General features: G+C 33.9%; 6 protein-coding genes and 1 long non-coding RNA gene across 13 annotated transcripts in view; 6 read left to right on the forward strand and 1 right to left on the reverse strand.

Moving 5' to 3' along the window:
* Positions 1–1,201: 1,201 nt before the first annotated feature.
* Positions 1,202–4,308, reverse strand: LOC146955461 (uncharacterized). Of its 3 annotated transcripts, none has more exons than XR_015016633.1 (2): positions 3,554–3,757; positions 1,202–2,922 (listed from the first exon to the last, which is right to left on the reverse strand). XR_015016633.1 is itself a non-coding variant. In XM_085721577.1 (2 exons), exons 1-2 carry the CDS (start codon positions 4,161–4,163, stop codon positions 2,425–2,427), a joined length of 936 nt encoding a protein of 311 aa, XP_085577703.1. In that variant the 5' UTR covers positions 4,164–4,308; the 3' UTR covers positions 1,202–2,424. The 3 variants fall into 3 exon arrangements, 1 of the variants encoding a protein (XP_085577703.1); XR_015016632.1 differs by having other exon boundaries at positions 1,202–3,162; XM_085721577.1 differs by having other exon boundaries at positions 1,202–2,750; positions 3,554–4,308.
* An 804-nt stretch (positions 4,309–5,112) lies between these two features.
* LOC146955462 (uncharacterized) lies at positions 5,113–6,064 on the forward strand. The gene is made up of 3 exons (XR_015016634.1): positions 5,113–5,207; positions 5,520–5,615; positions 5,721–6,064. It is a non-coding gene; the product is annotated as an uncharacterized LOC146955462 (long non-coding RNA).
* Positions 6,065–6,919: 855 nt separating this feature from the next.
* LOC146955463 (F-box/kelch-repeat protein At3g23880-like) lies at positions 6,920–12,011 on the forward strand. Its single transcript, XM_085721729.1, has 2 exons — positions 6,920–7,596; positions 11,247–12,011. The coding sequence occupies exons 1-2, from the start codon at positions 6,935–6,937 to the stop codon at positions 11,731–11,733; spliced, it is 1,149 nt and encodes a 382-aa protein (XP_085577855.1). The 5' UTR covers positions 6,920–6,934; the 3' UTR covers positions 11,734–12,011.
* LOC146955464 (putative fructokinase-7) overlaps positions 7,894–27,939 on the forward strand; it is a 78,016-nt gene continuing 57,970 nt past the window's right edge. The window contains exons 1-10 of one of the 4 annotated variants that reach the window (XR_015016643.1): positions 7,899–8,346; positions 8,455–8,625; positions 8,712–9,140; positions 9,609–9,821; positions 9,912–10,109; positions 10,229–10,369; positions 10,646–10,762; positions 10,836–11,002; positions 11,186–11,760; positions 16,095–16,495. Coding sequence is in view for 3 of the 4 variants with exons in the window: in XM_085721700.1 (XP_085577826.1) it covers positions 7,942–8,346; positions 8,455–8,625; positions 8,712–9,140; positions 9,609–9,821; positions 9,912–10,109; positions 10,229–10,369; positions 10,646–10,762; positions 10,836–10,961 (1,800 nt within the window). In the remaining variant the exon portion in view is untranslated. Of the gene's footprint in view, positions 8,347–8,454; positions 8,626–8,711; positions 9,141–9,608; positions 9,822–9,911; positions 10,110–10,228; positions 10,370–10,645; positions 10,763–10,835; positions 11,115–11,185; positions 12,012–16,094; positions 16,496–27,939 lie in introns of those variants that run through there. The other 3 variants (XM_085721702.1, XM_085721700.1, XM_085721708.1) reach the window with 3 other exon arrangements.
* LOC146955465 (putative F-box/kelch-repeat protein At1g12870) lies at positions 18,438–18,953 on the forward strand. Its single transcript, XM_085748530.1, has one exon. It carries the CDS (start codon positions 18,438–18,440, stop codon positions 18,951–18,953), a length of 516 nt encoding a protein of 171 aa, XP_085604656.1.
* LOC146955466 (uncharacterized) lies at positions 18,932–21,571 on the forward strand. 2 transcript variants are annotated; one of them, XM_085721716.1, is made up of 2 exons: positions 18,932–19,650; positions 20,977–21,571. In XM_085721716.1, exon 1 carries the CDS (start codon positions 19,231–19,233, stop codon positions 19,621–19,623), a length of 393 nt encoding a protein of 130 aa, XP_085577842.1. In that variant the 5' UTR covers positions 18,932–19,230; the 3' UTR covers positions 19,624–19,650; positions 20,977–21,571. The 2 variants fall into 2 exon arrangements, with proteins under 2 accessions (XP_085577842.1, XP_085577840.1); XM_085721714.1 differs by having other exon boundaries at positions 18,941–19,650; positions 21,042–21,571.
* LOC146955467 (F-box/kelch-repeat protein At3g06240-like) lies at positions 24,409–25,564 on the forward strand. The gene has a single exon (XM_085748533.1). The coding sequence runs from the start codon at positions 24,409–24,411 to the stop codon at positions 25,552–25,554; it is 1,146 nt and encodes a 381-aa protein (XP_085604659.1). The 3' UTR covers positions 25,555–25,564.

Below are 27,939 nucleotides of genomic sequence, written 5' to 3' on the forward strand. Positions count from 1 at the left end.
CATTCATGTAATCGAGCTCCACCACACAAACTCAAATCATCACATTTTCCACCTTCAATTCTTCAGATTTCTCTTCTTTTTCGCGTTTTCTTGCTTGACATCGAAAAGATTTTGAGGTGAATTTCAGATCCAGTGCAGTTAGTTTATTTTCAATTTTGATGAAGAGAATGGATCTGAGATTTGATTGTTTGGTTTTTTGTGTTTGAAATTAGAAGAGGACGTGAGAATAGATCTGTGAATGAAAATAAAGCAATAACAGTAAACAGAAAAGAGACGACGGCGACGGCAAACCCGATGGCAAACCTCATTCAGTTCGGTATCCTTCCTGAACCATGAACAATCCTATATGACTGAACTTTTCTTTTGCTCACTTGCAACACAAGCGCTTAGTAATGTTCAATGCTTTGTCTATGAAGAATTTGAGGAATTTTCTCAATGAACAAGTAAGCATGTTTCCGAGTTTCAGTTTTTTCAATAACCGCAATTGAAATTAGAGATATTTTTGAGTTTCAGTTTCTTCAAACCCTCTTGTGGAATTTCCGGCGGCAACCATTGTACAAGATGAATGTTGGTTTGGAAGCAAATGATTATGGAGGATTCGTGTGTTGTAACCTATGATTTGATGAATGTCAGTTTTTATTTATTTTTGTTGTTGTATTTTTTGGATTGTGGTTGAGAAGATGATGAGAAGATGTTAAGAAGATGATTTCCGAGTTTGTGTTTGGTGGTTTTGGGTGAATAATGAATATTGATGGTGAAAAGATGAATATGGGTGGATGATGAATATGATGGTGTTTATGAATGAATCACGTGACTTTTATTTTTTTCTTTCCTTTTTGATTTTTTTTATTTCAATAAATATAGAGTGCAATTTTTTATTTATTTTTAATCCATTAATTACCTATGTGGCATGCCACGTAGGAGTTGACTCAGTCAAAATTGCCAAAAGGACCACTATTGCAAAGGGGCTAAAACATAGGGGGGCAAAATTGTGGTTTTCATACATGGGGGGCCAAAATTGCAATGTTTTGAAAGTTGGGGGGGGAAAAGTGCACTTTAGCCTTTTTTAAAAGCAATTAACTCCTTCAAAATAAGCTATAATCAGTTGATTGAAAATAACTTAAATGCTAATGACTTAAATTGATCCATATTTGTTCAGATGCTGCAAAATATAAAGACATCAAGTGTAATGAACTTAAAATTGCAGTGGAAAGTTTCAATAATATTGATGTGAAAGAAGATCTCTAATGGATCAATTACACGGAATGAAGATAACAGAAAAGGTACAGAAAGAAAAGAAGTTACAGAGAGGAGCAGAGAATAACAGAGAGAATGAATGAGATTATCACAATCTCCTTTTTCCCTTGGCCTTCTCTTATTTATTACGAGTCCACATGTCTATTTCCTATATCAAGTGGGTCTTCCCATGAACAAGAGAACATCAATAATGCGTGACTCAATCTGGAACCAATGTTCACCATCTCTCCACTGTGAGCATGTCAAATGAGTTTCTCTTTTGTGAGTCCAGAAAGGTATTGTTAATGCTATTGCTTCATGGTACTTCTATGTGCAATTACACATTGTTGAAATAAACATGTCAATGTCATCAACCTTGAAAGCAAACACGCATTCTTCAAATGACATCTTGGCATGGATTTGTAGCAAATAGCCATGTATCCAAATAAGATAACCAAAGGGACGAGCAATTAGAGTGGAAGAGCAACTATAATCACCAACTTCAAAAAGCTTAGTCAAGCCAAAAGCAACAACATAAAGTACAAAGAAAAGCCCCATGTGAAATGTTGACTCAAACGAAATTTAGAAAACACAAAACTCAATGAGATGTTGCGGTTGATCTCATACTGGTAGGATGTTTCAGTAGAATAAAAAACAGAAAATGATTTGAAAATTATGTTTCTTGCTAAAACTGGACCTGTTAATAATGTTCTAAGCATTTTACTAAACCCCAACTACTGTGGAAGTAACAAAGATGTAACACTGTGTAGCAAACAAGGAACAAAAAATTTCTCTACACACCTTGAATAAGTAACAAAACTGCAAAAACTATTCGGTTAAGACACTTTGATCCAAGAGGTGAGCCCCTCGCAATCCAATAAACGCACACTATTTTTGGAATCAAAATTGTAAAAATTGAAGATCTTAAAACCAACATGTTTGACTTCAATAATAATGGCCATACCGAAAGAGTAGGAAAGCTAGCTAGTGGTGACAGCTTTGTGAGACACTAATCTTCCAGTAAGGCTGAAGCCTAACCAAGACCAAATTCCCAACGATAGAGTGAAGCTTACGTTAATGGATATTGGCCTTCTGAACCATTCTGTGTTGAGCATCCTATATGTTATATTATGTAATGGCTGCAGGACGTTTTCAGACTCCCTTAAAGCAATAATACCACCGCTGTTTTCATTGGAATTGTATAGCTCTTGAAAGTTTTGTTGTATCTTGCCGTAGCTGAATGAAAGTCTTCTCATTGATGAGAACCTTCATTTTTGGTGAATTCATCGTTTTCCGTGGATTGGAAAAAACTATTTCTAGTCGAGTGCAAAAGACGAATGCAAATATGTTGAGAATATACTCCACACCACCATTTGGCATTGAAAACTTTTGACAATTAAACCATGAGTTGCCAATCACAGCAAGCACGTCTTCTTCATTTAGGGTTAACTTGAACATATTCATAGCCTCAAGAAAAAAATTGCCATGACAATCACAACGCTCGCTTATTGTCACTAGTTGAAACAAAGTGTAAAACGTGTGATCAAGGATTGGCAATAACACAAACTTGTTATACAAGAACTTCCTTATATCAAACTCTTTACTACCAATAAGTGGGAAAACAACCTGAGCAATTATTTGGGCCTTCTTAGCATAAAGTGTACCACCTTTGCCACTATCATGGATCTAATAAACAAGCATTGAGAATCCACGAGTGAAATAAAAAATAACAAGTTCACCAATACTGAAGATAGTAAAATCAAGGTCCTGGTCCTTCTTTGATTCAGCAATTCTAGCCAAAATTTTAATTAAAATTGCGTAATGAAATCCACCACAATGACCTTGAGATCCTTGGAATATAGCAAGTAAAACCTTCTGCATATGAAAAATCTTACAGAGAGGGATATCATTGGCATCAATTTGGAGCTGCACATCAGACCATGGTTTTACAAAATCCATATAGGTTTGGTGGGGAATTTCAACAAACACGTGTTGTGCATCAGAAAAATACTCAAAAAAATACTGTGAATAAGAATACTTATTAGATGCACCTATGCTATGCCACAACCAGAAAATTCCCTATCACCTATTAAATGCATTACTATCTCAACTTATTATGGAGAAATTTATTCATTGTTACTTAACATAATTTATTTAAAATATGCAATAGCTCTAGAATCAAATTTCAGACTATGACTATATTATCCACATCAAAATTCATCGAATTTTATCATAGGTTCTCTTACTCTTTCTCTACTTTTCCAAGAACTATTAAAGTCTGAGGCAAAAGAAGAAAATTGAGATGTTAGAGACAAACCTCGATTTCTCTTTATACCGCCATCGAATACCACATTTTCTGGCAGTTTGTCGAAGTGTCCGGCGAATTCTCGGAGTTGTTCCATTTTCTGCATATCCAAGAACTTCGAAATGATTCCCGTGAGTTGTAACTCCATCTTTGGTGTTGGTCCATGAATCTCCATGACCGAGTCATCTGTTGCAAGTTGTTCAACAAATTCCTCATCTGTGACGAAGTGAGTTTTGGTCGCTTCAGTGGAGAGGGGAAATTCGACCGGAGTTACCGCTTCCACCAATAAATCGACCGGAGTTACCGCTTCTACCAATAAATTTTGTGCACAAGTAGAAGGGGCTTTGACCTCGCTTACGAATGGAAGGATGAACATCAGCAGGAGAGGATTCGGTGGTGGTGGCAGACGAGAAAGAAAGAGGGAGTGGTGGTGGTTAAGAGGAGTGTGGTGGTGAGATAGAGAGAAGTGAGAGAGATCGATGGAATTTTCTATAGAAGGAGAGAGAGTGAAAAGGGAAAGAGTGAAGGAATGAGTTTTGGTTGGGCCAGGATGAGTCTGACTACATGGCAGTGTGTGAATGGAGGGGTGTAGGAGTGGTATGCCACCTAGGAGTGAAAGCATGCTTGCTCACCACATGCTTTCAGGCCTTTACAAGGCTATGAGTTCCTTCCTAAAGTAATTTTTTTCCTTATATCATCTTTTTTTTTTTGGGAAGGATTCCCTTATATTATCTCTTCCAATGATTTTTTTTTACGAATCTAACTGTTGAATTTGGTATCTTTTTTCCAATTTAACGTAAACAAAACTATAGTAATTCCTTAAGTTATTATTCTCCCACTCTCTCTCAATTTCTATCTCAAAATAATTCAATGACGAATTTATTTCAATCATCATTTTTTTTTTGTTTTTTTAAGGAATCATCAATTTTTTATACTTGCTACATTTATCATTGAAGTACATATACATATAATACGGTGATTTTTGGCAGTTTCTCTCTCTCTCTCTCTCTCTCTCTCTCTCTCTCTATCTATATTTGACAATTGCTAATGAGAATTGAGGATTGACCGGTTCATTGTTTTTCTTTTCAGGAAAAAAACCCAAAGAAAATGGGAGACATTCCAAATTACAATTGCAAGAGACGTTTCATCCAACGATACAGAGGAAAGCATGACAGGGTTTCACCAAGTTTCTATATTTCTTATCCCTTTTATCATCCATTTATTTTAGAACAAAGAGAAATATACATTTCATCCATTTGACAACAATGGGTACATACTTTCATCATACACTTCTTATCTTTAATTTTGATCTCGGTATGAATGGATAATTTAGTTGGTGATTTTATTGGTCAATTTTTTGTTTCAATTATATCCTTCATTGACTTTTACTTCAAACTTCCCTTACAATGATTTATTGTATTCATTTGTTTTTCTTTAGTTTTCATATGCAATTCCCATTGTATTTTAATCCCTTTTTTAGTGTGGAAAATTGATGTAACTTCTATTATGTTTCAATCTTCTAATCTTCCTTTTTTTGTTTGAACAAGAATCTTCTAACCTTTCTTTGTTTTCATTTTTTTCTTTCATGAAAGTGGTTTCCTATTGTCATCTTCCATAACTATTAATGGGAACAAGAATGGAAACAAGAATGGGACGACCATGAAATGTTAGTAGGTTATTGTTAACTCTCTTACTTTGTGTGTTATGCTTCTACGGTTTTTAATATTCATCCATGTCTTTTTATACTAAGATCACACACTTTTTTCTTTTACCATTATCTTTTCTTCATTTCCTTTTTTTTTTTAAATTTGGAGATTTTGTTCTACGTTTTTTTCTTTCTTTTACCATTATAAAACTGTTCAGATTTTGTTCATAATAGTGTGATCAATTTCAAAATCCATATTATTATTTAAAGTATCTACATTAAATATGTTGACAACATTTTGTAACCAAGGTCCACCTGTTTATGAAAATGTAGGTGATTTTGTGAATTGATATAGAATGATTTGTCGTTATCTTTCAAGAAGCCGGTGGTTGCACTTGCTTAGTAGAAACCAACAAATTGAGAGAGCGGGTTAGAGGGAATTCATAAAAATTTTACTACTGTTATTTACAGATTTTGACTTTTGAACTTTAACCTTAACTACCTTTTTTTCAATTACTATTTGTTTTCGATCAGCGTCGGTTCAATGTGAGATGGAAGACAAGAGTAGAGGAAGAGAAGAGACAAACTAATGTTTAAGGAAAATAGGGAGCCATCGAGGTAACCCTTTCACCGTGGCCTAAATGCAAATCCTCATAGCACTCGCACGAAATGATGAAGGAAGGGGACATAAGGTTTTTGGAGAGATAGAGAGGTTTGTTAACAAATTTTAGTTAAAATATTTTCTTATTCTGTTTCTACAATTAATTTTATTCTCTTCATTTCTTTTGTAGAAATTGAAAGTGTGATGTAAATAGAGATAGATGATGAACATGTCTTATATGTTTATTTCAAAGAAAATAATTTGGTTTTGGTTTTTTTTCTTCCGATATACTTATAAATAAAGACCCAATTTTTTGTGCTTTGTACCTCTGACTTATTTGATATTTGCTTTGTGTTACTCAAGTATACTTTACCCAACTCAAGTATACTTTACCCAAGTTCAACCCCTAAACTCATTCCAACCTCAACCATAGAGTGGAGAATAAGAACCATAAGGAGTGTGAGAAAGCTCAAAAGGTAAATATATATACATGTTCTGAAATACATTTTAATGAAGTGATTATGTAACAAACTTTATTTTAGGCTTATGAGATGCATAGTGCTAAAGAAATTATTTTTTGAATGACAAAGGGCTAAAGAGATTAATTGTGCATTTGGAATCACAGTGAAAGGTTTTAGATAACAGGTTGATATTATAATTTTCTTAAGTTTCATTTATATTTCTATTTTATTGTGTGCATCTTAGATAGTATGAAGTGTGTTAAAAGAGAGATATGTCAATTATCTTATGCTTACAACTATTTGAATTAATAAATAACAATTATAGTGTGTTCTAATCCTCTCTTATTCTCTTACTGTCTATTTAAATCTCTTTATTCACATAATAGCTACTATTCAAAAGTAACATTTTCTTTTTCAACCTATCATTTTTGTGTAGATAATGCGTTAGCGCAGTAGAAAAAACGGACAGACGGGCACGGGAGTGTCCGTCTGGACGCTAGTAATAATGATAATAATAATATTTTTTTGAAATAATAATAATAATAATAATAATAATAATAATAATAATAATAATATTCTCTCCTAAAAAAAATATTAATAATATTCTATCTTATGAATAAACCATTCACTTATTCGGATCTCGAGCGAGGCAGGGTGTGCAATCTGGCAGTGATCTCTAAAACATCATGGAGGAGGAGAAGGAGGAGGAGAAGGAGACGACAGCACTGCCGTGTCTGCCTGAAGAATTGGTAACTCAAATCCTTCTAAGGTTATCGGTGAAGTCTCTTATACGTTTCAAATCCGTTTGTAAGTCTTCGTTTTCTCTTATCTCAAATCCTCATTTTGCAAATTCACAGTTTCAGATTACTACTGCAACACACGCTCGTCGAATTCTGTTCGTAACAGAACTGTTTGTAATAGAAGCTCCTCAATTTCGATCTATAGCTTTAGATTCATTGTTCACCGCTGATTCTGCTCCTGTTCTACTGAACCCTAATTTTTCGCTTCCTAAATCTGAGTTTCATCTTAAAGTTAGAGGTTCATGTAGAGGGTTTATATTGGTGGAGTCTTTTCCAAACATGTACGTATGTAATCCATCCACCGGAGTTCATAGACATATACCTTCGCCTCCGCCGCCGCATAATCATTCAAGTTTACCTTTTTATGGCTTTGGGTATGACGAGTCAACAGATGATTACTTGGTGGTTTTAGTATACTATCATTTTATTCAAAACTCAGATGATGTGCTATCTCACATTGGGATTTTCTCTTTGAGAGCTAATGTGTGGAACGAAATTGTGGGTCCTACACATTTGCCTTTTTGTGATAACCTTTCTCACTTTTCCATGTTCCAGAAAACGATTTCGATTTCGAAATTAGAACCAGTGAAAAAGGAACTAGAGTGAGTTGGTGAACGAGTGAGGAAGTTAAACGAGGAACTGGAGTGAAGTTTGTGAATCGAAATTCAACGAGTGAAGATTGTGAAGTTTGAGAGTGAGATGGAGATTTGGGGGTTTTGGGGGGAAAGTGAGAAAGCGGGGAATGAAAATTTGGGTAGAGCGTAAATGAAATCACAAAGTGAGGCAAATTTGTCTTGGGAATGAGCAATTTTTGTTGGGTAAAGAGCAGAATTCATCTTTATCTTTTGATCTGTGTCAATTTAAAAAAATAAAAAATAAAAAAGAAAGAAACGATGGGAAAGGGGAAAAGAAGGAGCAAAACCATGGGAAAGGGGAAAAGAAGGAGCAAAACCGCCGCCGCCGTCGTAGATCAGTTTCTGCCGCAACATCAAAAAGTTCCCTCGAAAACGGTCGAAATCTCTGGCGACGTCTCCGATTGCCCCATTTACCAACAGCTTATGAAACTAGGGTTTTATTTGAAGAGAGAAAAAGTTGATGATTGTCTTGGCCAACTAGGGGATTCGATAAATGGCTTGGATGACCTCAAAAAGGCTGAAATGTGTTTCGAGAAGTTTCTGTTTTCCAATCTCAATTCTTGTGGTAGTGGTATACTTCCTAGCTATAGCTATAACCATAATGATTTAATGCTCCCAACTACATCGAGAACTACTACTCTCGATGGTCCCTTCATATTGCAGGTTTCAATTTCGATCCCAGTTAATTGATTGTATTCTTCATTTATTATTATCTGCAATTTACTGTTTCAATTCTGTTGTTGAATTTGCGGAATCCAAATGCATTGGCAGGTCGATGAATTTATGAGTATCTATCCTCCTCCAAGGTTTGCTATACCTCCTCCACGGGTTGGTAGGATGTTGATGTTGTTAATGACCGATGGTGTTAATAAAGTCTATGGAATAGAGACCTACCACAGGCCTATTCAAGACATTCTACCTTCTGCGCCTCTTGGATTAAAGGTTTCTTCCATGTCACAAGACATCATCCTTTTCATCTGAATACATACATACATACATATATAATTTTTATTATTTGCTTCTTGTAGATCAAATTCTCTAATGTAAGCGTGTCCAAAGGACTTTTCAAGCTGCTTCCTGAAAATACTGTAGTATTGGGAGGAGGATTAGGTGATGTTGATGATGTCAGCACTCATACTGTCCAAGCTGGTAATAAGGATGGAGTACCTCCTGTGTCCCCGCCCTACCCATTTAGTTTTGGCACTTTCCTAGCAAGCAAAGGTTTTACTGGTAACTTACGGAATACAGAAGCTAATAAGGATGGAGTACTACCTCCTGTGTCCAGGCCCTACTGCAGCAAAACAAGTGGACTGGTTGTTTGTTTTGGTGAACTGTTGATAGATTACATGACTATTCACGAACCGTCTGGTTGCTGCTGGAGAGATCTTGGTGGTGCTATTGCAAACGTGGCAGTTGGCATCTCTAAGTTGGGGGGTTCATCTGCATTTATGAGTAAGGTGTACATCTATGTCTTGTTACTATCTACAGGGCTTCCATGTTTGATTTGTTCAAATCTTCATATATTTAAAAAATTTGAAATTGATTACACTTTTCTGAATGGCATGTGTGTGTGTGTGTGTGTGTTTCAAGGTAAACAAATAAACTCACTGTGAATGTAATGGTTAAAGTTCATGCATTTTGAGGAATATCTTTTACCCGTATTTTCTATTTTTCATTCCCATCAAATAGAAACCACTTTAAAACCTAACCAACCATAACTTCCCATTTCCACCACATTCTACCTTTTTCCCTTTTCTTATTGTTAAATTAAATTAGTTTAAAAGATTTTCCTACAGATATCATGTATTTACTTGTAGGTTGTACCTAGGAATAATACTTCTTGCAGTAGTATTCTGAATTTTAGGGATGTGAATCTATGTTGGCTGAGAAAATGATAGCTTAACTCATTATCATCTGCGTTTTAGGTTGGAGCAGATGAATCTGGGTATACGTTGGTTGATATTTTAAAGGAGAATAATGTTGATACATCTGGCATGCTGGTTGATTCTAATGCCAGCACCACATTGTATTATGTTTTACTTAGAGCTGATGGGGTGCGCAAGTGCTTGCTTTTCAGAGATCCTAGTGCTAATATGCTTCTGTATGAGTCAGAGCTTGATCGTAAACTCATCGAGAAGGTGCCTTTAATTTCCATCTCTGTTTATAAAATGTGGCCATAAAGACCGATGGTTTAAGTCTGTATAATTTTAATTTAATACTGATTGCAGGCTAAAATATTCCATTATGGTTCCATCGGTTTGATTGATGAGCAATGCAAGGCGTCTTATCTTGCTGCCTTGAGTTTTGCTAAAACCTGTGATTGCATTCTCTCGTATGATCCGAAATTGAGATTGGAACTATGGCCATCAGCCGAGGCTGCTCGAAAGGGTATAATGAGCATATGGAATCTAGCCGATGTCATAAAGGTAAATTTTATTTGTCTAGTTTTTCACTTTTATGCAATACACTTTATAAATGCCATTGCACGTCAGTCTACATTCTTTCTCTGAGTCTATCTGAAGTGTTATTTTCTTATGTATTGCAGATCAGCAAAGATGAGATCACTCATTTGATTGATGCTGGTGATCCTTGTGATGATGATGATGTAATAAAAAAGCTTTTTCACCCTACTCTCAAGCTTCTAATTGTTACCAGTGGGTCGGAGGGTTGTAGATATTACACCAACGTAAGCTTGCCAAAGTCATTTAACTCATATTTTAATTGTCTGAATAGGTTTTATAATCCATCGTTTCATTATTTTCTTTGCTCTTTATTCGGATGAGTGGAATAAAATGTTGGCTGTGACTTGTCGAATGTAAATTAACAATTTCGACACTCAATGACGAATGGCAACTTGTAAAACATAAGCAAGGTTTGCTTCGAGGTTTAATATTTCACAGTACTATCTTGTCATGTGAGTGACCAGCATTCAGCTAATAGTGATTACTAAATTTTTGTGCAGGATTTTAAGGGCAAAGTTAGAGGTTTAAATGTTGAACCTGTTGACACAACTGGTGCTGGTGATGCATTTGTTAGTGGGATTCTCTACTACATAGCTTCTGACCCAAGTATTTTCAAGGTAATTCAGATATCTTTACACATTCTAGTTGTTGATTTAGAAAAAAGTTGTGAGTGTTTATTTTGTGTGGCAGGATGAGAAACGTCTCCGGAAGGCGTTATATTTCGCCAGTGTATGTGGCGCGATCATGGCGACCAAGAGAGGGGCAATTTCTGCATTACCTACAAAAGATGATGTCCTGCAATATCAGATGCAATAGGAACATCAGCTGTTATAACATGTAATATATGTTGACAAAGAGTGAGTGATTAACCTTCTGACTTGGTTTTGATGGCACTAATTTGTGAAGTCCTGTACTGCAACATTCAGGCTAGAACAGATCAATATGTTGAGTTGGATTTCCTTTTGATTATGCCAGCAGCCGCGCATATGTTTTGATCTTGTTATTTTAAACTCATAATTATTGTGTTTTTGACTCTTAAGGTTTCAATACGTTGATGCTTGAAGAACCAATCCACGTGTAATTAACTGTCAATGCTTGAAGAACAACCACACATTATTCGGTCTTCAATGGGGCAATTCACTGGTTGGCTATTTGTCCTGTTACAGGTGACCATCTTGTTGTTGCCTTTGATTTAATGGAAAGAAAGCTTGTAGAGATTCCTCTCCCAGATGATATTGGTCGTTTGAAAATTTGTAGTTTATGGGTATTTAGAGGATTTCTCAGTCTATGGGTTTTGAGGGACGAGGATAAAGTTGATATATGGGTGATGAAAGAATACAAAGTGAAGTCATCTTGGACTAAAACTCTTGTTCTTGATTTGGTTACCATTTCTCACATTTCCCTTGTATGTTGTACGAAAAGTGGTGATATTGTTGGAACAAATAGACCTAGTGGGTTGGTGAGATATGATGACAAAGGAGAGTTTCTAGGGCATAACTATTATAGTGAATCTTCACAACATGCATTCCGACTGGCTATGTATACAGAGTCTCTGCTTTCACTCCCCAGTGACAGTGAGCAAGCTTAAGAAGGTGGCACAAACAAGAGGAGTGAGGTAGTCAAATTTTCTCCTTCATTGTTTTCTGGATATTTATTAATTATGTTGTACTATGTGGCTGAATTTGTAGGATGACACAGTATGCCACACAAGCTGATTTAATATGTCATGAAATGTTTATGTTTATTGGTTAACTATTTGCAATATGTTTATTGGAAATATTGACAACTCTGGTTGTGTATTTCGTGGTTATTTATGCATATGTAATTGGATTCTGTTTTAATGCATGCTTTGTTCATTGCTTGGAATTGTTTTATATGGTACATGGTAAATTAGTCTGGTTGTTTATGCATGTTGATTAAGTTCACAACTATCCGACTTTGACTCAAAGAACTTCTTTAAAAATTTGATCATAATCACTAATTTATTTAAATGAAACAGAAGGTTATGTTCTCTAATTGCAGTGGATTAAACTTGGTGATTCTGATTTCTGTTTCAAATCAACGATCTACACATGATCAATTAAATGAATTTTTAATACCTTAGAGCATAAAAAACATCAAAACTAAATCATGTCAGCCTAAATAGTGCTACAATTACAACTTAGAGTTTTTCAAAGAAAGAATTTTAAAAAAAAATGCAGTTTGCTGGTAATAAGCTGTAGAAAAGGGTGTTAATTGTTACACTGTTAGCCATAGACATGTTTGATTAGATTTGTGGTATATCTTCTTTTTAAAGTGGAAATTCATTTGACCTCCTAATGACCAATATATTGTTTTTGCCATAGTCGGATTCAGAAGTTGTTTCTCTTTCCTTCATGTTCAAACCTAATTTTTTCTTCTTATTGTTTGTCATTGGCAAAATAAGAAAGGCTAAAGTGCAACTTTGGCCCCTTATCTTTCAAAAAGTTGCGATTTTGGCCCCCTAACTTTGAAAACTACAATTTTGGCCCCCTAACTTTGAAAACTGCTGAGAAGGCGACACGTGTCCAAAAAAAGGGGCCATTTTGAAAAGATAAGGGGCCATAATCGCAACATTTTAAAAGATAAGGGGTCAATAGACATATTTCCCTTAAGTTAGGGGGTTAAAAGAGCATATTTCCCTAAACATGGGGGACCAAAATTGTAGTTTTCATACTTAGGGGGCCAAAATTGCAACTTTTTGAAAGATAGGGGGCCAAAGTTGCACTTTAGCCAATAAGAAAATATTGCATGAGCATACCTTTTTTGTATATTCATAGCTTGTTCTTTAGTTAGTGCGTAAGTACGAAAAAGACACAAGGGAAAATATGTACATATTTTAGAGAGGATTTAAAAGTTATCAATTGTTATTTACTATTAAAAAAAATTAAAAACCTACACAATAAGGAGGTATAAGGGATGACTTGGTGGCTGAGGTGGAAGAGTTAAGGAGTGGAGTGATAAGAAGATCGAGAGTTTGATCCCCCCTTTGAGTGCTGTATTAACAATTACTAACATTTACACAACGATAATTGAAAGAAAATGAAACACCCCTACTAGAAATCACCTAGGATATCTAGCATGTGTGTTAAACTTGGCGTCGGGTACATTAAAATTACAATAAATAAATACTCTCTGAACAAATCATAGAATTTCTCACCTGTTACCTCAGAAATAGTACCACTGACGTGTACTATATATGGATACCAAATTGAAACACACCTACTAGAAATCACCTAGGATATCTAGCATGTGTGTTAAACTTGGCGTCGGGTACATTAAAATTACAATAAATAAATACTCTCTGAACAAATCATAGAATTTTTCACCTGTTACCTCAGAAATAGTACTACTGACGTGTACTATATATGGTCCAGCTATGTCTGCTTCTTCATCACGAGCCATCCTATCGTATAATAACTTGTACATCTGAAATAAATAAAAGGGATTTGGGTGAGACAACTTGTCTCAGTGAGTTCCATCTATCCTAGGTTGTAGGCAACCTCGGGGAACCTAGGATCGCCATATATTTCTAAACTTAACCCATTTTGGGTTTATACCATTTCATTATGCATAACTGAGCGATCAAGGGATAACTAAAATCGCTGTTTGAAATACTATTTTAATCATATAATAAATATAGTCATACTCATAACTTTAATCATATACATAATCACCATAATCATAATAATCATAAACATATCTCCAATATATCGTATTCTGGTATAGCTTATACTTTGACATACTTATCTGAGTATGTCTCTGATCCTTTTCTGATAACAACTAATTTCGGCTAACTAAGCCGGAGTTCCATAACTAAATTTTCCACATTTCCAATTACTAGAAAAATGCTCATCAAATATTAATTTGTAGCTAATTCATTCCAAACATAATTTTCATATTGATACACTTCTCTAAAGTACAAAGCTACTGAAATTTTACACATTCTCGTATACTTTATCATCGCATCTCATGATGTGAAATTACTATCAATAAAGTATATAAATTATTTTCTCATTTGCACCACTTAATATAAATTATCTAATCATTTATCTCTTTTCATTATTTGTACATAAACCACATTATCTCTTCGTTGTGACGAACGGGATATACCACATTATCTCTTCATTGTGGTGAACGGAATATACCACATTATCTCTTCGTTGTGGTGAACGGAAATAAACCACATTATCTCTTCGTTGTGGTGAACGGAAATATACCACACTATCTCTTCGTTGTGGTGAACGGAAATATACCACACTATCTTGTCGGTATGGTGAACGGAAATATACCACATTGTCTCTTCGTTGTGGTGAACGGAATATACCACATTATCTCTTCGTTGTGGTGAACGGAAATATACCACATTATCTCTTCGTTGTGGTGAACGGAAATATACCACATTATCTCTTCGTTGTGGTGAACGGAATATACCACATTATCTCTTCGTTGTGGTGAACGGAATATACCACATTATCTCTTCGTTGTGGTGAACGGAGTTTTTCTTAATATTCTTATTTTTTCTTTCTTTCTTTCTTTATTTTTCTATGAGCATGTTACTCATTTAAATTTTTCTCCTCATTTTCATTTTTCTATGATTTTCTATAATTCACTGTGAGCATATTACTCATAGGTTGCATTTCAAATTTTCTTTCAAACATTTCTATAAGTATATATGCATCAATTGCGTTATTAATTTCCCTCCAACATTTATACTAACATCAACATACTTATCAACATAAAAGATATTTTATAATACACAAGCAAGGGTGTCTAATCAAGACATAATCGTTATAGCTATCTTATATTTATTATGTTTCAAATGTACCAATCATTATAAAAAATAGTCATGCTTGCACATAACATGGGAGTTTATATTTGAAACCTACTTTTCTCAAACATGTCCCAAACCCATTACCACCAAACAACAAATTCAACTCTAACTAATCAAATTCAAGCTTATTAGAGAACTCACCATATCATGTGGGGATGAACCACCATTGATGAATAAGAGCTCTGATCCCTTCGATTTCTCCTTCAATTCTTCTTGTTCTTGCAGCTCCAACCCTCACTAATTCAAGTATTCATTTCTAAGCTTCGTCTTAACCCAAAGCAGAGAAATTGAAACAAGAGGTACACCTTCCACCACTTCAATGCATGAATTGGGATAAAAAAGAAAATTGGGGAAAGAAGGTGTAGGACTGTAGGTTCGGTTGGGGCTAGGAGAGAAAGATAACATATTGAAGCTTGATCCACACATTAATTCACATAAGAAATGAGGTAGTAAGATTGCATATATCATTTTGGCAAAGATTGATGAATGGTGGCTTTGAAATGGATAGCCGAGAGATAGAAAGGAGAAAGAGGGAGTATATTCTGATCTTAGGAGAAAAGGAGGGAGAAAAAATAAATGAGTGAAAAAAAATGAGGGACACGTGGGGTAGGGAAGAGAAGAAAGAAATGTTCTAGAGAAAATGTCTAGAAAAATATCTTCATTAAATAATTAACATGTGTTAAGCCACACTAAAACTGACACTGATAACTGAACATGTGTGTTTAACTGACACTGTGTGTTAAATATTCTCCATTAAATAATTAACCCTTCTCTTAAAAATCCAAGGATAAAATAACCGATACTGAAATTTTACATGTGGGGCATTACAGAAAAACCAGGTATTCTGAACTGATCCCCACTTTGGAATTGTAGTGCTGCTAGGAGATGATGGGATTTACTCATATCGATCAAAGGAAATGTGGTATAGAGGCCATAGAGGAATTTGGGATAACATGTAGCTAGGAGTTGATTTATACAGTTTACGTGTTGAATGTTTATATTTGGTTGTGTTTATATTTAGTTTTAGAAATGAGCAATATTGTGGTGTGGTCATTCTTTTCTCCATAAGAGCAATAATCACATGTCTATGTGTACAGGGATTCTTATGGATTTGCATGAAGGCCTCAATACGCACAAAGTTATAGAGAGTATTACCTTAATCTACAAGGTAGTATATCATTTCAGGAAGAAGTAGATGAAAGATTGGATGAATGGAAGAGTTTCAATGAACAAGTAGACAAATCATCTCAAACAAGTTCTTCTGAGGACAAACATAAAGAAACGTTGAAAGTTGAAAGAGTAGGGGTAGCAAGCAAACTTTCTCTTCTTTCCATAATAGGCTTGTGGCTATTATTGGAGTTTATATTAGATTTAATATCTCATTGAAAATAAATTCAATTATAATACTCTTACGTTGTAATTTTTAGCTATTTTATAGCTTGACATCCTTGTAAGACTTGACGTTAATTTTTAATATAGTTGAGGTTTTATTTTATTGTTTCATAAATTCTTTTACTTATTTTCATTGAAGTTGATGTTTCATTATACTTGTGTTGTAAAAAAAAAAAAAAGTTTGAGTGTGAGCTTGGCTTGGTCGTAGTTGAGGTTTTGTGCTTCGGTTGTTCTGGCACTTGTTCTTACCCCCTGCTCGAGCTTCCGATCTTCTAACATATGCACAACACATTCAACCACTTGGGCATTTGTTTCTTGAACTTATTGTCACAATTTTAAATTATATTTTACGGTTTTATTGAATGAAAATGTTTTACGATGAAAAGGAGGGAAAAGAGGGTGAGGGTAATGGTTGAAAATTTACACAAAAGAAAAGTTTCCTGCTCCTACACTATGTAAAAAAACAAATATATTTCCCCAAAGGTGCATTTTGCTTCAACGATAAGTTTTCAAGCAGGTCAATTTTTAATAGTAGACAAGTTTAGGAAACTACACCACCGTCATTCTATTCCTCTTATTTTTATTTACAAGTTCATAATATTGAAAGAATTGAAGAGCAAATCAATGCTATATTTGAAGGACATATAAATAACACTTTTGAAAAAGATAAATCTTTGAACAAGATTCTTGAGGTTTTGAAGGATCGGAAAATACTTCAAAGAAATTCAAATTTCTTATTCATACAACACAGTAAAATTAATGCCCATTAATATTATCGAAAGAGTTGAGATAAAGAGAAAAGAACACTTGAGATTATAGTGGTTCAGTTACACCGTCCTTGCAAACAACCAACATCCACTCCTGTTGCAATGAGCAACGAAGTTTCTTCCATTCCATTATTGCACATAAAATATCTCCTATCTCCTATCTCCTATACATACATTTGAGAATAAAGTACACATGACATATCAAAATGAAATTCTAATGAAAACTTACATGTGTCAACTCATGGTAATTACAATACATAATACTAAAAATTAAATAAAAAAGAGGTCTAATAACAAGAAATTAATTGCATTTAATTGCATTCAATTTACATACTTAACTTTTTTCCAAATTCTGATATTCCTTTGACATGAACCAAAAAATCAGTAATTAGAAAAAAATTAAAAACCAAATTTGATGTAAATCAATTGATATTGTATATGAAACTTACTCTTTTTCTTAGGAGTATATGCAACTTGCTTAAAAAAATGACGAGCCTACAGATGAAAATATATTTGAATTCACAAATAACTCTAAGAGAGTAACTCAGCCTACTAATCAATTATAAACAATGAATTTCACTAATACATAAGACAAATATTTGTTGCCGATGTATATTAAGAAAATACAAGACAACTATTTGTCGGTTATACATATATAAAATATAAAACAAATATTTATCAGTGAAAAGTATAAAAAATGCACAAGACAAATATCTGAAATTGATATATAGAAAAAACACGCGACACATATTTTTCACTAATAAATATTAAAAAAACATGGGACACATATAAAATATTAAAAAATATAAAAACACAAGACAAATATCTGTAATTGAAATATACAAAAAACACAAGACAAATATTTTCACTAATAAATATTAAAAAATACGGAACACATATTTATCTCTGATGCACACAAAAATATCATTGATGCATAAAAACCATGAGACAAACATTCACCAATGATAAATATAAAAATAGCATGGGACACATACTTTTTTACTAATATATATAAACACCAGACTAATATTAATAATTGATACATAAAAAATACGGGATAAAAAATATGTTGCTACATGCAAGGGTCACATTAATCGAATTACATAATTCAATGTAATCACAAGTGTTGTGTTGGACTAAAATAAAAAAAAAGTACCAAAGCGCTACTACAGGGACCAAAAATACAATTTAAAAAAAAAAAAAAAAAAACTCTACCACTAAATCAATCTGAACCCTAATCAAAACAAAACATCACTGGTAGTAGTGACAGAAGACGCGTGAATGGAGGCGGATCCACCACCGTATGAATTGATCGCTAAAAGAGAAAGACACATGGAGGAGGAGGAGGAGACGACGGCACTGCCGTGTGTGCCTGAAGAATTGGTAACTGAAATCCTTCTAAGGTTACCGGTGAAGTCTCTTATTCGTTTGAAATCCGTTTCCAAGTCATGGTTTTCTCTTATTTCAAATCCTAGTTTTGCAAATTCACAGTTTCAGATTACTGCTGCAACACACACTCGTAGAATTCTCTTCCTGACAGCAACTCCCGAGTTTCGATCTATAGCTGTAGATTCACTGTTCACTGCCGATTCTGCTCCTGTTCTACTGGACCCTAATTTTCCTCTTCCTGAATTTGAATTTGAACTTCAAATTAACGGTTCATGTAGAGGGTTTATATTGATCTTAAACCCTTTATTGATCTTAAACCCTTTTTCAAACATTTACCTATGGAATCCATGCACCGGAGTTCATAGACAAATACCTTCGCCTCCTAACTTTCTCTTGTCTTGGGTATGACGAGTCAAGAGATGACTACCTGGTAGTTTTAGTATCCGATTTTGTTGAAAACTCAGATTATGTGCTATTCTACATTGGGGTTTTCTTCTCTTTGAGAGATAATGCGTGGAACAAAATTGTGGGTCCCGCACATTTTTCTTCTCCTTTTAGAAACATTTCTCCCTTCACTTATTATTCTGTGGTAGAGTCGATCTTCAATGGGGCTTTTCACTAGTTGGCTTTAAGTCATGATGATGGATATCAGCCACATGACTATCATATTGTCGCCTTTGATTTAATGGAAAGAAAACTTGTAGAGATTCCTTTCCCAGATGATATTGATGTTTCGAAAGATTGTACTTTATGGGTATTTAGAGGATTTCTCAGTCTATGGGTTTCGGGGGACGAGGATAAAGTTGATATATGGGTGATGAAAGAATACAAAGTGCAGTCATCTTGGACTAAAACTCTTGTTCTTGATTTGGTTACCATTTCTCACATTTCCCTTGTATGTTGTACAAAAAGTGGCGATATTGTTGGAACAGATAGACGTACTGGATTGGTGAGATATAATGACAAAGGAGAGTTTCTAGAGCATACCTATTATAGTGAATCTACACAATATACAGTCAGATTGGCTATGTATACAGAGTCTTTGCTTTCACTCCCTAGTGACAGTGAGCAAGCTTAAGAAGGTGGCACAAACAAGAGGAGCGAGGTAGTCAAATTTGTAGCATGACACAGTATGCCACACAAGCTGATTTAATATGTCATGAAATGTTTATGTTTATTATTGGTTAGCTATTTGCAATATGTTTATCAGAAATATTGACAACTTTGTGTTATTCGCCGTTATTTATGCATATGTAACTGGATTCTGTTTTAATGCATGTTGTGTTCACTGCTTGTTTGTAATTGTTTTATGTAAATTAGTCTGGTCAGTTTGTACATGTTGATTAAGTTCACAACTATCCGACCTTGACTCAAAGAACTTTAAAAATATGATCATAATCACAAATTTATTTAAATGAAATAGAAGGTGTTATGTTCTCTAATTGAAGTGGATTAAACTTGGTGATTGTGATTTCTGTTTTAAACCAGGAAACAAAATTAGTTTCAAATTAATGATCTACAAATGATCAATTAAATGAATTTTTAATATCTTAGAACATAAAAAACATCAAAACTAAATCATGTCATGACCCTAAATAGTGCTACAATTACAACTTAGAGTTTTCAAAGAAAGGACTTTAAGAAAAAAAATGCTGTTTGCATGGTAATAAGCTGTAGAAAAGGGTGTTAATTGTTACATGGTTAGCCATAGACATGTTTGATTAGATTTGTGGTATATCTTCTTTTTGAAGTGGAAATTTATTTTACCTCCTAATGACCAATATTTTTTTTTGCCATAGTCGGATTCAGAAGTAGTTTCTACTTCCTTCATGTTCAAACCTAAATTTTTTCTTCTTCATATCTGTCATTGGCAAAATAAGCAAATATTGCACTAGCATACCCTTTTTTTATATTTATAGCTCGTTCTTTAGTTCCTGGGTAAGTATGAAAAAGACACAAGGGAAATATATGTACATATTTTATAGAGGAAAATGCTTCAAAGAAAACAACATAGAGAGGAAAATTATTTGATTGACTAAGTTATAGAATAATATCAAAGCTTTAAATACATGAAAATATTGTGTGCAGGGATGTGAAATTCTTCTAGAGGAAACAGTCTTAAAAACTATGACAGAAGTGTAAACTATAGTCATGCACACATGCTTTATAGAAACTGAACTATGACTTGGCAAAGTGATGGGCAAAATGAGGTTTATAAAATCTAGATAAGGTTTCATATTTTCAAACTTAACAGGTTTTAGAAGAACTATGAACCACAATGAGCTAAAATATTACTCATATGAAAGGTTTCAGGTTTCGATTTGGTGAAAATTTAGTTTAAGATAGAGCCTGGTAGAGTTGATTTATACGGTTAACATGTTGTTTGTTTATATTTGGTTGTGTTTATTACTTTATTTATATTTAATTTCAGAAATGAGCAATATTGTGGTCATTCTTTTCTCAATCAGAGCAATAATCACATGTCTATATGTACAGGGATACGCATTAAGGCCTCAATACGCACAAAGTTATAGAGAGTATTCCTTAATCTACAATGTAGCATATACTATCAGAAAGAAGTAGATGAAAGATTGGATGAATGGAAGAGTTTCAATGAACATGTAGACAAATCATCTCAAACAAGTTCTTCTGAGGACAAACATAAAGAAACGTTGAAAGTTGAAAGAGTAAGGGGTAGCAAGCAAACTTGCTCTTCTTTCCATCATAAGCTTGTGGCTATTATTGGAGTTTATATTAGATTTACTATCTAATTGAAAATAAATTCAATTATAATACTCTTAGATGTAATTTTTAGCTATTTTATAGTTTGACATCCTTATAAGACTTCGTTAATTTTTAATATATTTGAGGTTTTATTGTAACTTATTTTTATTAGGGAAATGATAACTTGTGCCCTCAAGGCACAAGTTAAGAAACCAAAGATAGAAATATTTTGTTAGAAATTGTGTATTCAATATTCTATAAATTTAAAATCTTATCTTTTCAATACAAAATTTATGATTTAATTACACTTTTAGAATCTTAACTTGTGCTCTAAAGGCACAAGTTAATACTACCCTTTTTATTATTGAAGTTAATGTTCATTGTAATTTTGTTGTAAAAAAAATGTTTGAGTGTGAGCATGGCTTGGTTGTAGTTGAGGTTGTGCTTCAGTTGTCTTGGCACTTGTTCTCACCTCCTGCGCGAGCTTCCAATCTTTTAACATATGCACAAAACATTCAACTACTTAGGCACTTGTTGTCACATCTTTAAATTCTTACGCTTCCATAGACTCCACAAGATCGTTATGAAAAAAGGGCATTGTGTCGGTTGGCTCAGCATACAAACTCAAAGTGTGCTCTATAATGTTCCGTAAATTGGTGTCGAGCCACACCATACTAGTTTGGAGCGTGTAAATAATGCATGCACGTAATCTTCATAATCCTAATCCTCTATACATACATTTGAGGATGTTTAAAATGAACAATACACATGGCACATCCAAATCAAATTTAAAAGAAAAGTTACATGTGGCAATGTAAGGTTAAAGCATAAAAGTCATAGTCCAATTACACCGTTTAAGACAAACTTTTTTTTAATGACACCATTTATGACATATTAAAGTAACAAATTATAACCAACAATCAAATAAAAATCTTCAACAACAAAATTTTGAAAAATAATCTAAATAAATAATTATATAAAATGACATAATTTCAAAATTAAAAAACTAGAATTATAAAATTTCAAATCTGCAAAAATAGATTTTTTTTTTATTTATAAGATATATTTTGCATTGATTGAAAAATTACAATCTCAAATGACTACATTGCTTCTTGCATATGAATTTTTTTTGTCAAAATAAAAAACTAAAAAATACGAGATAAATATCATTACTGTTAAATATAAAAAAAAACATCGAGGGAAAGCATTTTTCTATTATAATAAATATCTTTGAAATAAACAAGAGACTATTATTTTTCAATAAAACTATATCTTTGTCATTGTGTTTACCAAAAACCAGATAAATAGAAAAATATACGGGACAAGTTTTTATCAAGAGAAGGAAATACAAGACTTGGGTTGGGGGCCAACGACCTGACCCAGTAAACCACAAAAGCAAAACCCAACAATTCAATACAAAAATGATAATAAAAGAGAACAGACCTAAACAACCATTACCACGTACAATCTAGCGAACCCACGTAGGGGAGCGACAATCCAACGTTTGTCTGCCAACACAGAAACGACCCAAGTTCCAACAACTATCTTCAAAGTATCAGAAGACCATAAACACCCTTTTGAGTCAAAACAATCAATTACGAACTGAATCCATAAAGTCGCAGTGGTCTTGAAACTTCAATCGCAGTCTAGATCAAGGGATGAACAACGACATAAATCGACCACTGTCCACCAACGATGCAAGAAGCAACCACGACAGATACAATATTGTAGGTATGATGAACGACTACTACCGTCAACACGGAGCATCTACGCACCTAGCCATTTCGACCAACATCAGGATAAAACCAGTCATGTTGAATCAAAATATACATCCAACAGAACAACGCCAGAACTAAAGAACTCATACCTTCAATCCAGAAAACAAGATTCATGATTTTCAGACAAAATCACAGAGCCGAAACAAAGTCACCAACCATCTTCATTTCCACGAAACAAAACAAAAACAAACACACAACAAGACTCTGAAAGGACAGCCGTTGCGGCGCTTCATCGACGATGAACTGAAACCCATAAATATATTTTTCATTTATACGTAAAAACACAGGACATATATTTACCACTGATAAACATAAAAAACATGTGACACATAATTGTCATCATTGCGGCAAAAAAAAAATACTAACATTATTTTTAACAAAAAAATACGGCCATATTTAAAAATTCACGGGATAAATAATTTTCATTGATAATTGAAAAAATAAAACAATTTAAGATTGAGAAAATATAGTCTATCACCCGTGCATTGCACGGGTTAACACACTAGTTACGAACAACACACAAAGTATGATAAGTGACTCCTCTACTAACCATTGGTACACGTGTAGAGAAACACCCACAACACACCCTCCAAACAAGATTCTTTACCTTAAGGGGAGCTTTGACGTTCCATATCGATTTCCAATGGTCCATATGTCTTAAGTGAGAGGTGTTCTAGATATTTTCATTGCAAATTCGATAAGCGCTACAAACATAATACTTGCCATTCCTCTCTCCTTTCGAAACTAACACATATGTTGTGACTAGAGGAAAAAGATGTGTTGAGAATTGAAAGTGTAGTAGGTGGATCAAAAAGGTAATGAACTAGCTGCTCTTTCCAAGTCTTCATTGTATGATCAATCAGCTTTTGAACACAAATAGAACGAAATTGCGCATTCCCCATTTGAGATGTCGTGATGCACTCTCCATTTAGTATCCATGGATGCTCCATCAAAGGAACCCTTTTGCTTGTACCTATACACCACCGAGCCCCTTGTTGAACCACATTCTTTGTGCTAAAAATGCTATGCCAGACGTAGCTCATATTTGTGCCAATTTTGGATCCAAATGAGTCAATATGTGTAAAATATCGAGCTTTAAACAGCCGTTCCACTAGGCTACCAAGCATAACAACATTGAAAGATGATAAGTCCTTAAAACCCATTGACTTTTAATAATAATAATAATAATAATAAAACAGAAGCATTTTAAACGATATGTAAGCAATTTGAGGGTCTAAAGAGCAATGTTCTAATAAAAACCCAATTTTCTATTAATTGTCTCTGTTTATAAATAAACCCTACCAAGTAAATTAATCCAAACCCTAATCATCAAAACATCACTGGTAGCAGAAGACGCTTGAATGAGGAAGACATCACCGGGTAAAAGAGGAAGACACGTAAAGGTGGATCCAATTTATCTTCCTCATGAATTGATCACCGATATTCTAGTGAGGTTACCGGTGAAGTCTCTTATACGATTCAAATGCATTTCCAAGTCATGGTTTTCTCTTATTTCAAATCCTCTGTTTGCAAATTCACACTTTCAAATTAGTGCTGCCTCGCACACTGGTCAAATTCTGTTCATGACAACAACTCCTGAGTTTCTATCTATAGCTTTAGATTTATTGTTTACCGATTATTCTGCTCCTACTTTACTCAACCCTAATTTTTCGCTTCCTAAATCTTATTTTAATCGTGAAGTTATGGGTTCATGTAGAGGGTTTCTGTTGTTGAAGATTTTTTCAAACATATACATATGGAATCCATCCACCGGAGTTCATAGACAAATACCTTCGCCTCCTCTTAATTATTTACGTTCAAATTTTCATTTACCTTCAAATTTCTATGGTTTTGGGTATGACGAGTCAACAGATGATTACTTGGTAGTTTTAGTATCCAATTATCATATTCGAGAGCTATCTCACTTGTCGATTTTCTCATTGAGAGCTAATGCGTGGAACGAAATTGTGAGTCCTTTTCCTTCTTTTAGTGAGATTTCTCCTTTTCCTGACTCTATGGTAGAGTCAGTCTTCAATGGGGCTATTCACTGGTTGGCTATTCGTCACGATAGACGTGGGTATGTTATTGTTGCCTTTCATTTAATGGAAAGGATACTTCTAGAAATTCCTCTCCCAAATGATGATGATTTTGAATATAGTTTCAAAGAATCTAATTTATGGGTATTTAGAGGATTTCTCAGTCTATGGGTTTCGGGGGACAAGGGTAAAGTTGATATATGGGTGATGAAAGAATACAAAGTGCAGTCATCTTGGACTAAAACTCTTGTTCTTACTACTTATGATACCATTCATAACGTTGCCCTTGTATGTTGCACAAAAAGTGGTGATATTGTTGGAACAGATTACCGTACTGGATGGGTGAGATATGATGACAAAGGAGAGTTTCTAGAGCATATCTACTATTGCATAGATTCACGAAATGAATTCCGATTGGCTATGTATACAGAGTCTTTGCTTTCACTCCCTAGTGACAATGAGGAAGCTTAAGAAGATGGTACAAACAAGGAGTTAGTTATATTTTCTCCTTCACCATTTTCTATATATTAATAATTATAATTATTCTGTATTATGAACTATTGCGTGGCCGAATTTGTAACATGAGACCACACCAGCTGATTCAATATTTCGTAAAATATTTATGTTTTTTTGGTTAACTATTTGTGATATGTTTATTGGAAATATTGACAACTTTGTTTGTGTGATTCGCGGTTATTTATGCATATGTAACTGGATTTTGTTTTGATGTATGCTGCATTCACTGCTTGGAATTGTTTTAAAAGGTAAATGGTAAATTAGTCTGGTGAGTTTATGCATGTTGATTAAGATCACAACTGCCCGCTTTGACTCAAAGAACTTCTTTAAAGTTATGTTCTCTAATTTAATTTCAGCGGACTCTAATAATTTGGTGGTTGGAATTTCTGTTTTTGAACCAGGGAAAAAAAAATAGTTTGAAATTAATGATGTACACATGACCAATTAAATAAATTTTAATACCTTAGAGCGTAAGAAACATCAAAATTAAATCATTTCATGAGCCTAAGTAGTGATGCATGATTACAACTTAGAGTTTTCAAAGAAAGGAGTTTAAGAAAATAAAATGCATTTTGCATGGTAATAAGGTGTAGAAGAGTGTTGATTGTTATAGTGTTAGCCATAGACACAAGGCAAAGAAATAAGCTTTTTATTGCAATCTGTTTGATTAGATTTGTGGTAAATCTTCATGTTCAAACCCAACTGGTTCAAATTTTGTTTGCATACATGATTTGGTTGAAATTCTATTTCACAAAGCATAATGATTTTATAGATGTCCAAAAATTATCTAAACAAGCAGGTGGGGAATATTATATTGTGTTTACGAAAAGATTTTCAAGCATTTTCCAAACTTGCTCTTCTTTCCATCATAGGCTTGTGGCTATTATTGGAGTTTATATTAGAGATTTACTATCTCATTGAAAATAAATTCAATTATACTTTTAATACTCTTAGGTCGTAAATTTTAGCTATTTTATAGCTTGACATCCTTGTAAGACTTGACGTTAATTTTTAATATGGTCGAGGTTTTATTTTATTGTTTCATAAATTCTTTTACTTACTTTTATTGAAGTTAATGTTTCATTATACTTTTGCTGTCAAAAAAAAAAATATTTGAGTGTGAGCATGGCTTGGTCGTAGTTGAGGTTGTGCTTCGGTTGTTCTGGCACTTGTTTTCACCTCCTGCGCAAGCTTCCAATCTTCTAAGATATCCACAAAATGTTCAACTACTTGTGCATTTGTTTCATGGACTTGCCGTCACAATTTTAAATTCTTGCGCTTCCATAAACTCCACAAGATCGTTATGAAAAAGGGGCACTAGTGTTGGTTAGACATTGGAGCTTTTGTAAAATACAAAACCATAACGGCCGACTCAGCTTACAAAGTCAAAGCGTGCTCTATAATGTTTTATAAATTGGTGTCGTGCCACACTGGAGTAGCTTGGGAGCGTGTAAATAATGCATGCACATATTCTTCATAATCCTAATTGCAAACAACACACTCTTATAAAGGCCTCAAATTAATTGTATATGAATAAAAGTAAAATAAAAAGATGGTTTTAAGGAAAGGAATGGTAAAAGAACGCGTCACACTCACTTTCAATCTAAAAAGGACTGCTAAGCTATGAAGAATCGCCACAATGCTAAGAAAATCATTGATAAGATTCAATAAACTTGGTTCAATTCAAAACCAAAAATGAGACAAAGCTCTCACAACACGGAAATTGTATTTTTTATTTTATTTTATCAAAATTCTACGTATCTTTTTATTTCAAAGTGAAACTTACAATTTATGGAATTCTTGCTCTAATGAACTCAATGGTCTACTTAATTCAAATAAAACTTGATATGCTTTAGTTCAGAACGTGAGATGCTTCAGTTCTCAAATATCAATTGTTTGTAATTTAATTCCCCAAATGAGAAGAAAAGGTGAGTGGATAGCTCCAAGTAAATGACGTAAACCCAATTAATAGTAACTGTAGTTTCCTTCATGAGAAGTACTTCAAACATTTTTTTATCAGAATTGAAGAAAACTAGCGTGCATGGTGGTCTTCATTTCCTTTGGGTTTGATTTCATTTGGTCATACAAATATTTCTTTGATTTTCTCCAATAAAAGTCTTACGTGGACTCCATCCAAGATGAAAGTCAAATATCTTGAAAAACAAAACTCACGATGACTTATTTCCCACTTGAACTCATATATGTAACATACCATTTCGAAGGAACCATGGACTAATAAAATTGAAAAAAGCATTTTAGTGATTTTTTTATATGTTTCTTTCCACATGCTTAATGAGTTCATGATCACATCATTAGTAGAACAAGTAACTCCTCTACTAA

This window comes from Medicago sativa, chromosome 1 (genome assembly GCF_051527215.1).
Source record: "Medicago sativa cultivar Bolivia chromosome 1, Bolivia_mono, whole genome shotgun sequence".
NCBI classification, from domain to species: Eukaryota; Viridiplantae; Streptophyta; class Magnoliopsida; order Fabales; family Fabaceae; genus Medicago; species Medicago sativa.

What these genes read in the sequence shown, in the direction of transcription:
- LOC146955461 (XM_085721577.1), bottom strand. Translation starts at nt 4,163, where the DNA reads ATGCTTTCACTCCTAGGTGGCATACCACTCCTACACCCCTCCATTCAC. An exon ending in CGGTATAAAGAGAAATCGAG is followed by an intron (nt 2,751 to 3,553) that starts GTTTGTCTCTAA and finishes TGTTTCAACTAG; the next exon opens with TGACAATAAGCGAGCGTTGT.
- LOC146955463 (XM_085721729.1), top strand. Translation starts at nt 6,935, where the DNA reads ATGGAGGAGGAGAAGGAGGAGGAGAAGGAGACGACAGCACTGCCGTGT. An exon ending in AACCTTTCTCACTTTTCCAT is followed by an intron (nt 7,597 to 11,246) that starts GTTCCAGAAAAC and finishes CAATGCTTGAAG; the next exon opens with AACAACCACACATTATTCGG.
- LOC146955465 (XM_085748530.1), top strand. Translation starts at nt 18,438, where the DNA reads ATGGAGGCGGATCCACCACCGTATGAATTGATCGCTAAAAGAGAAAGA.
- LOC146955466 (XM_085721716.1), top strand. Translation starts at nt 19,231, where the DNA reads ATGGAAAGAAAACTTGTAGAGATTCCTTTCCCAGATGATATTGATGTT.
- LOC146955467 (XM_085748533.1), top strand. Translation starts at nt 24,409, where the DNA reads ATGAGGAAGACATCACCGGGTAAAAGAGGAAGACACGTAAAGGTGGAT.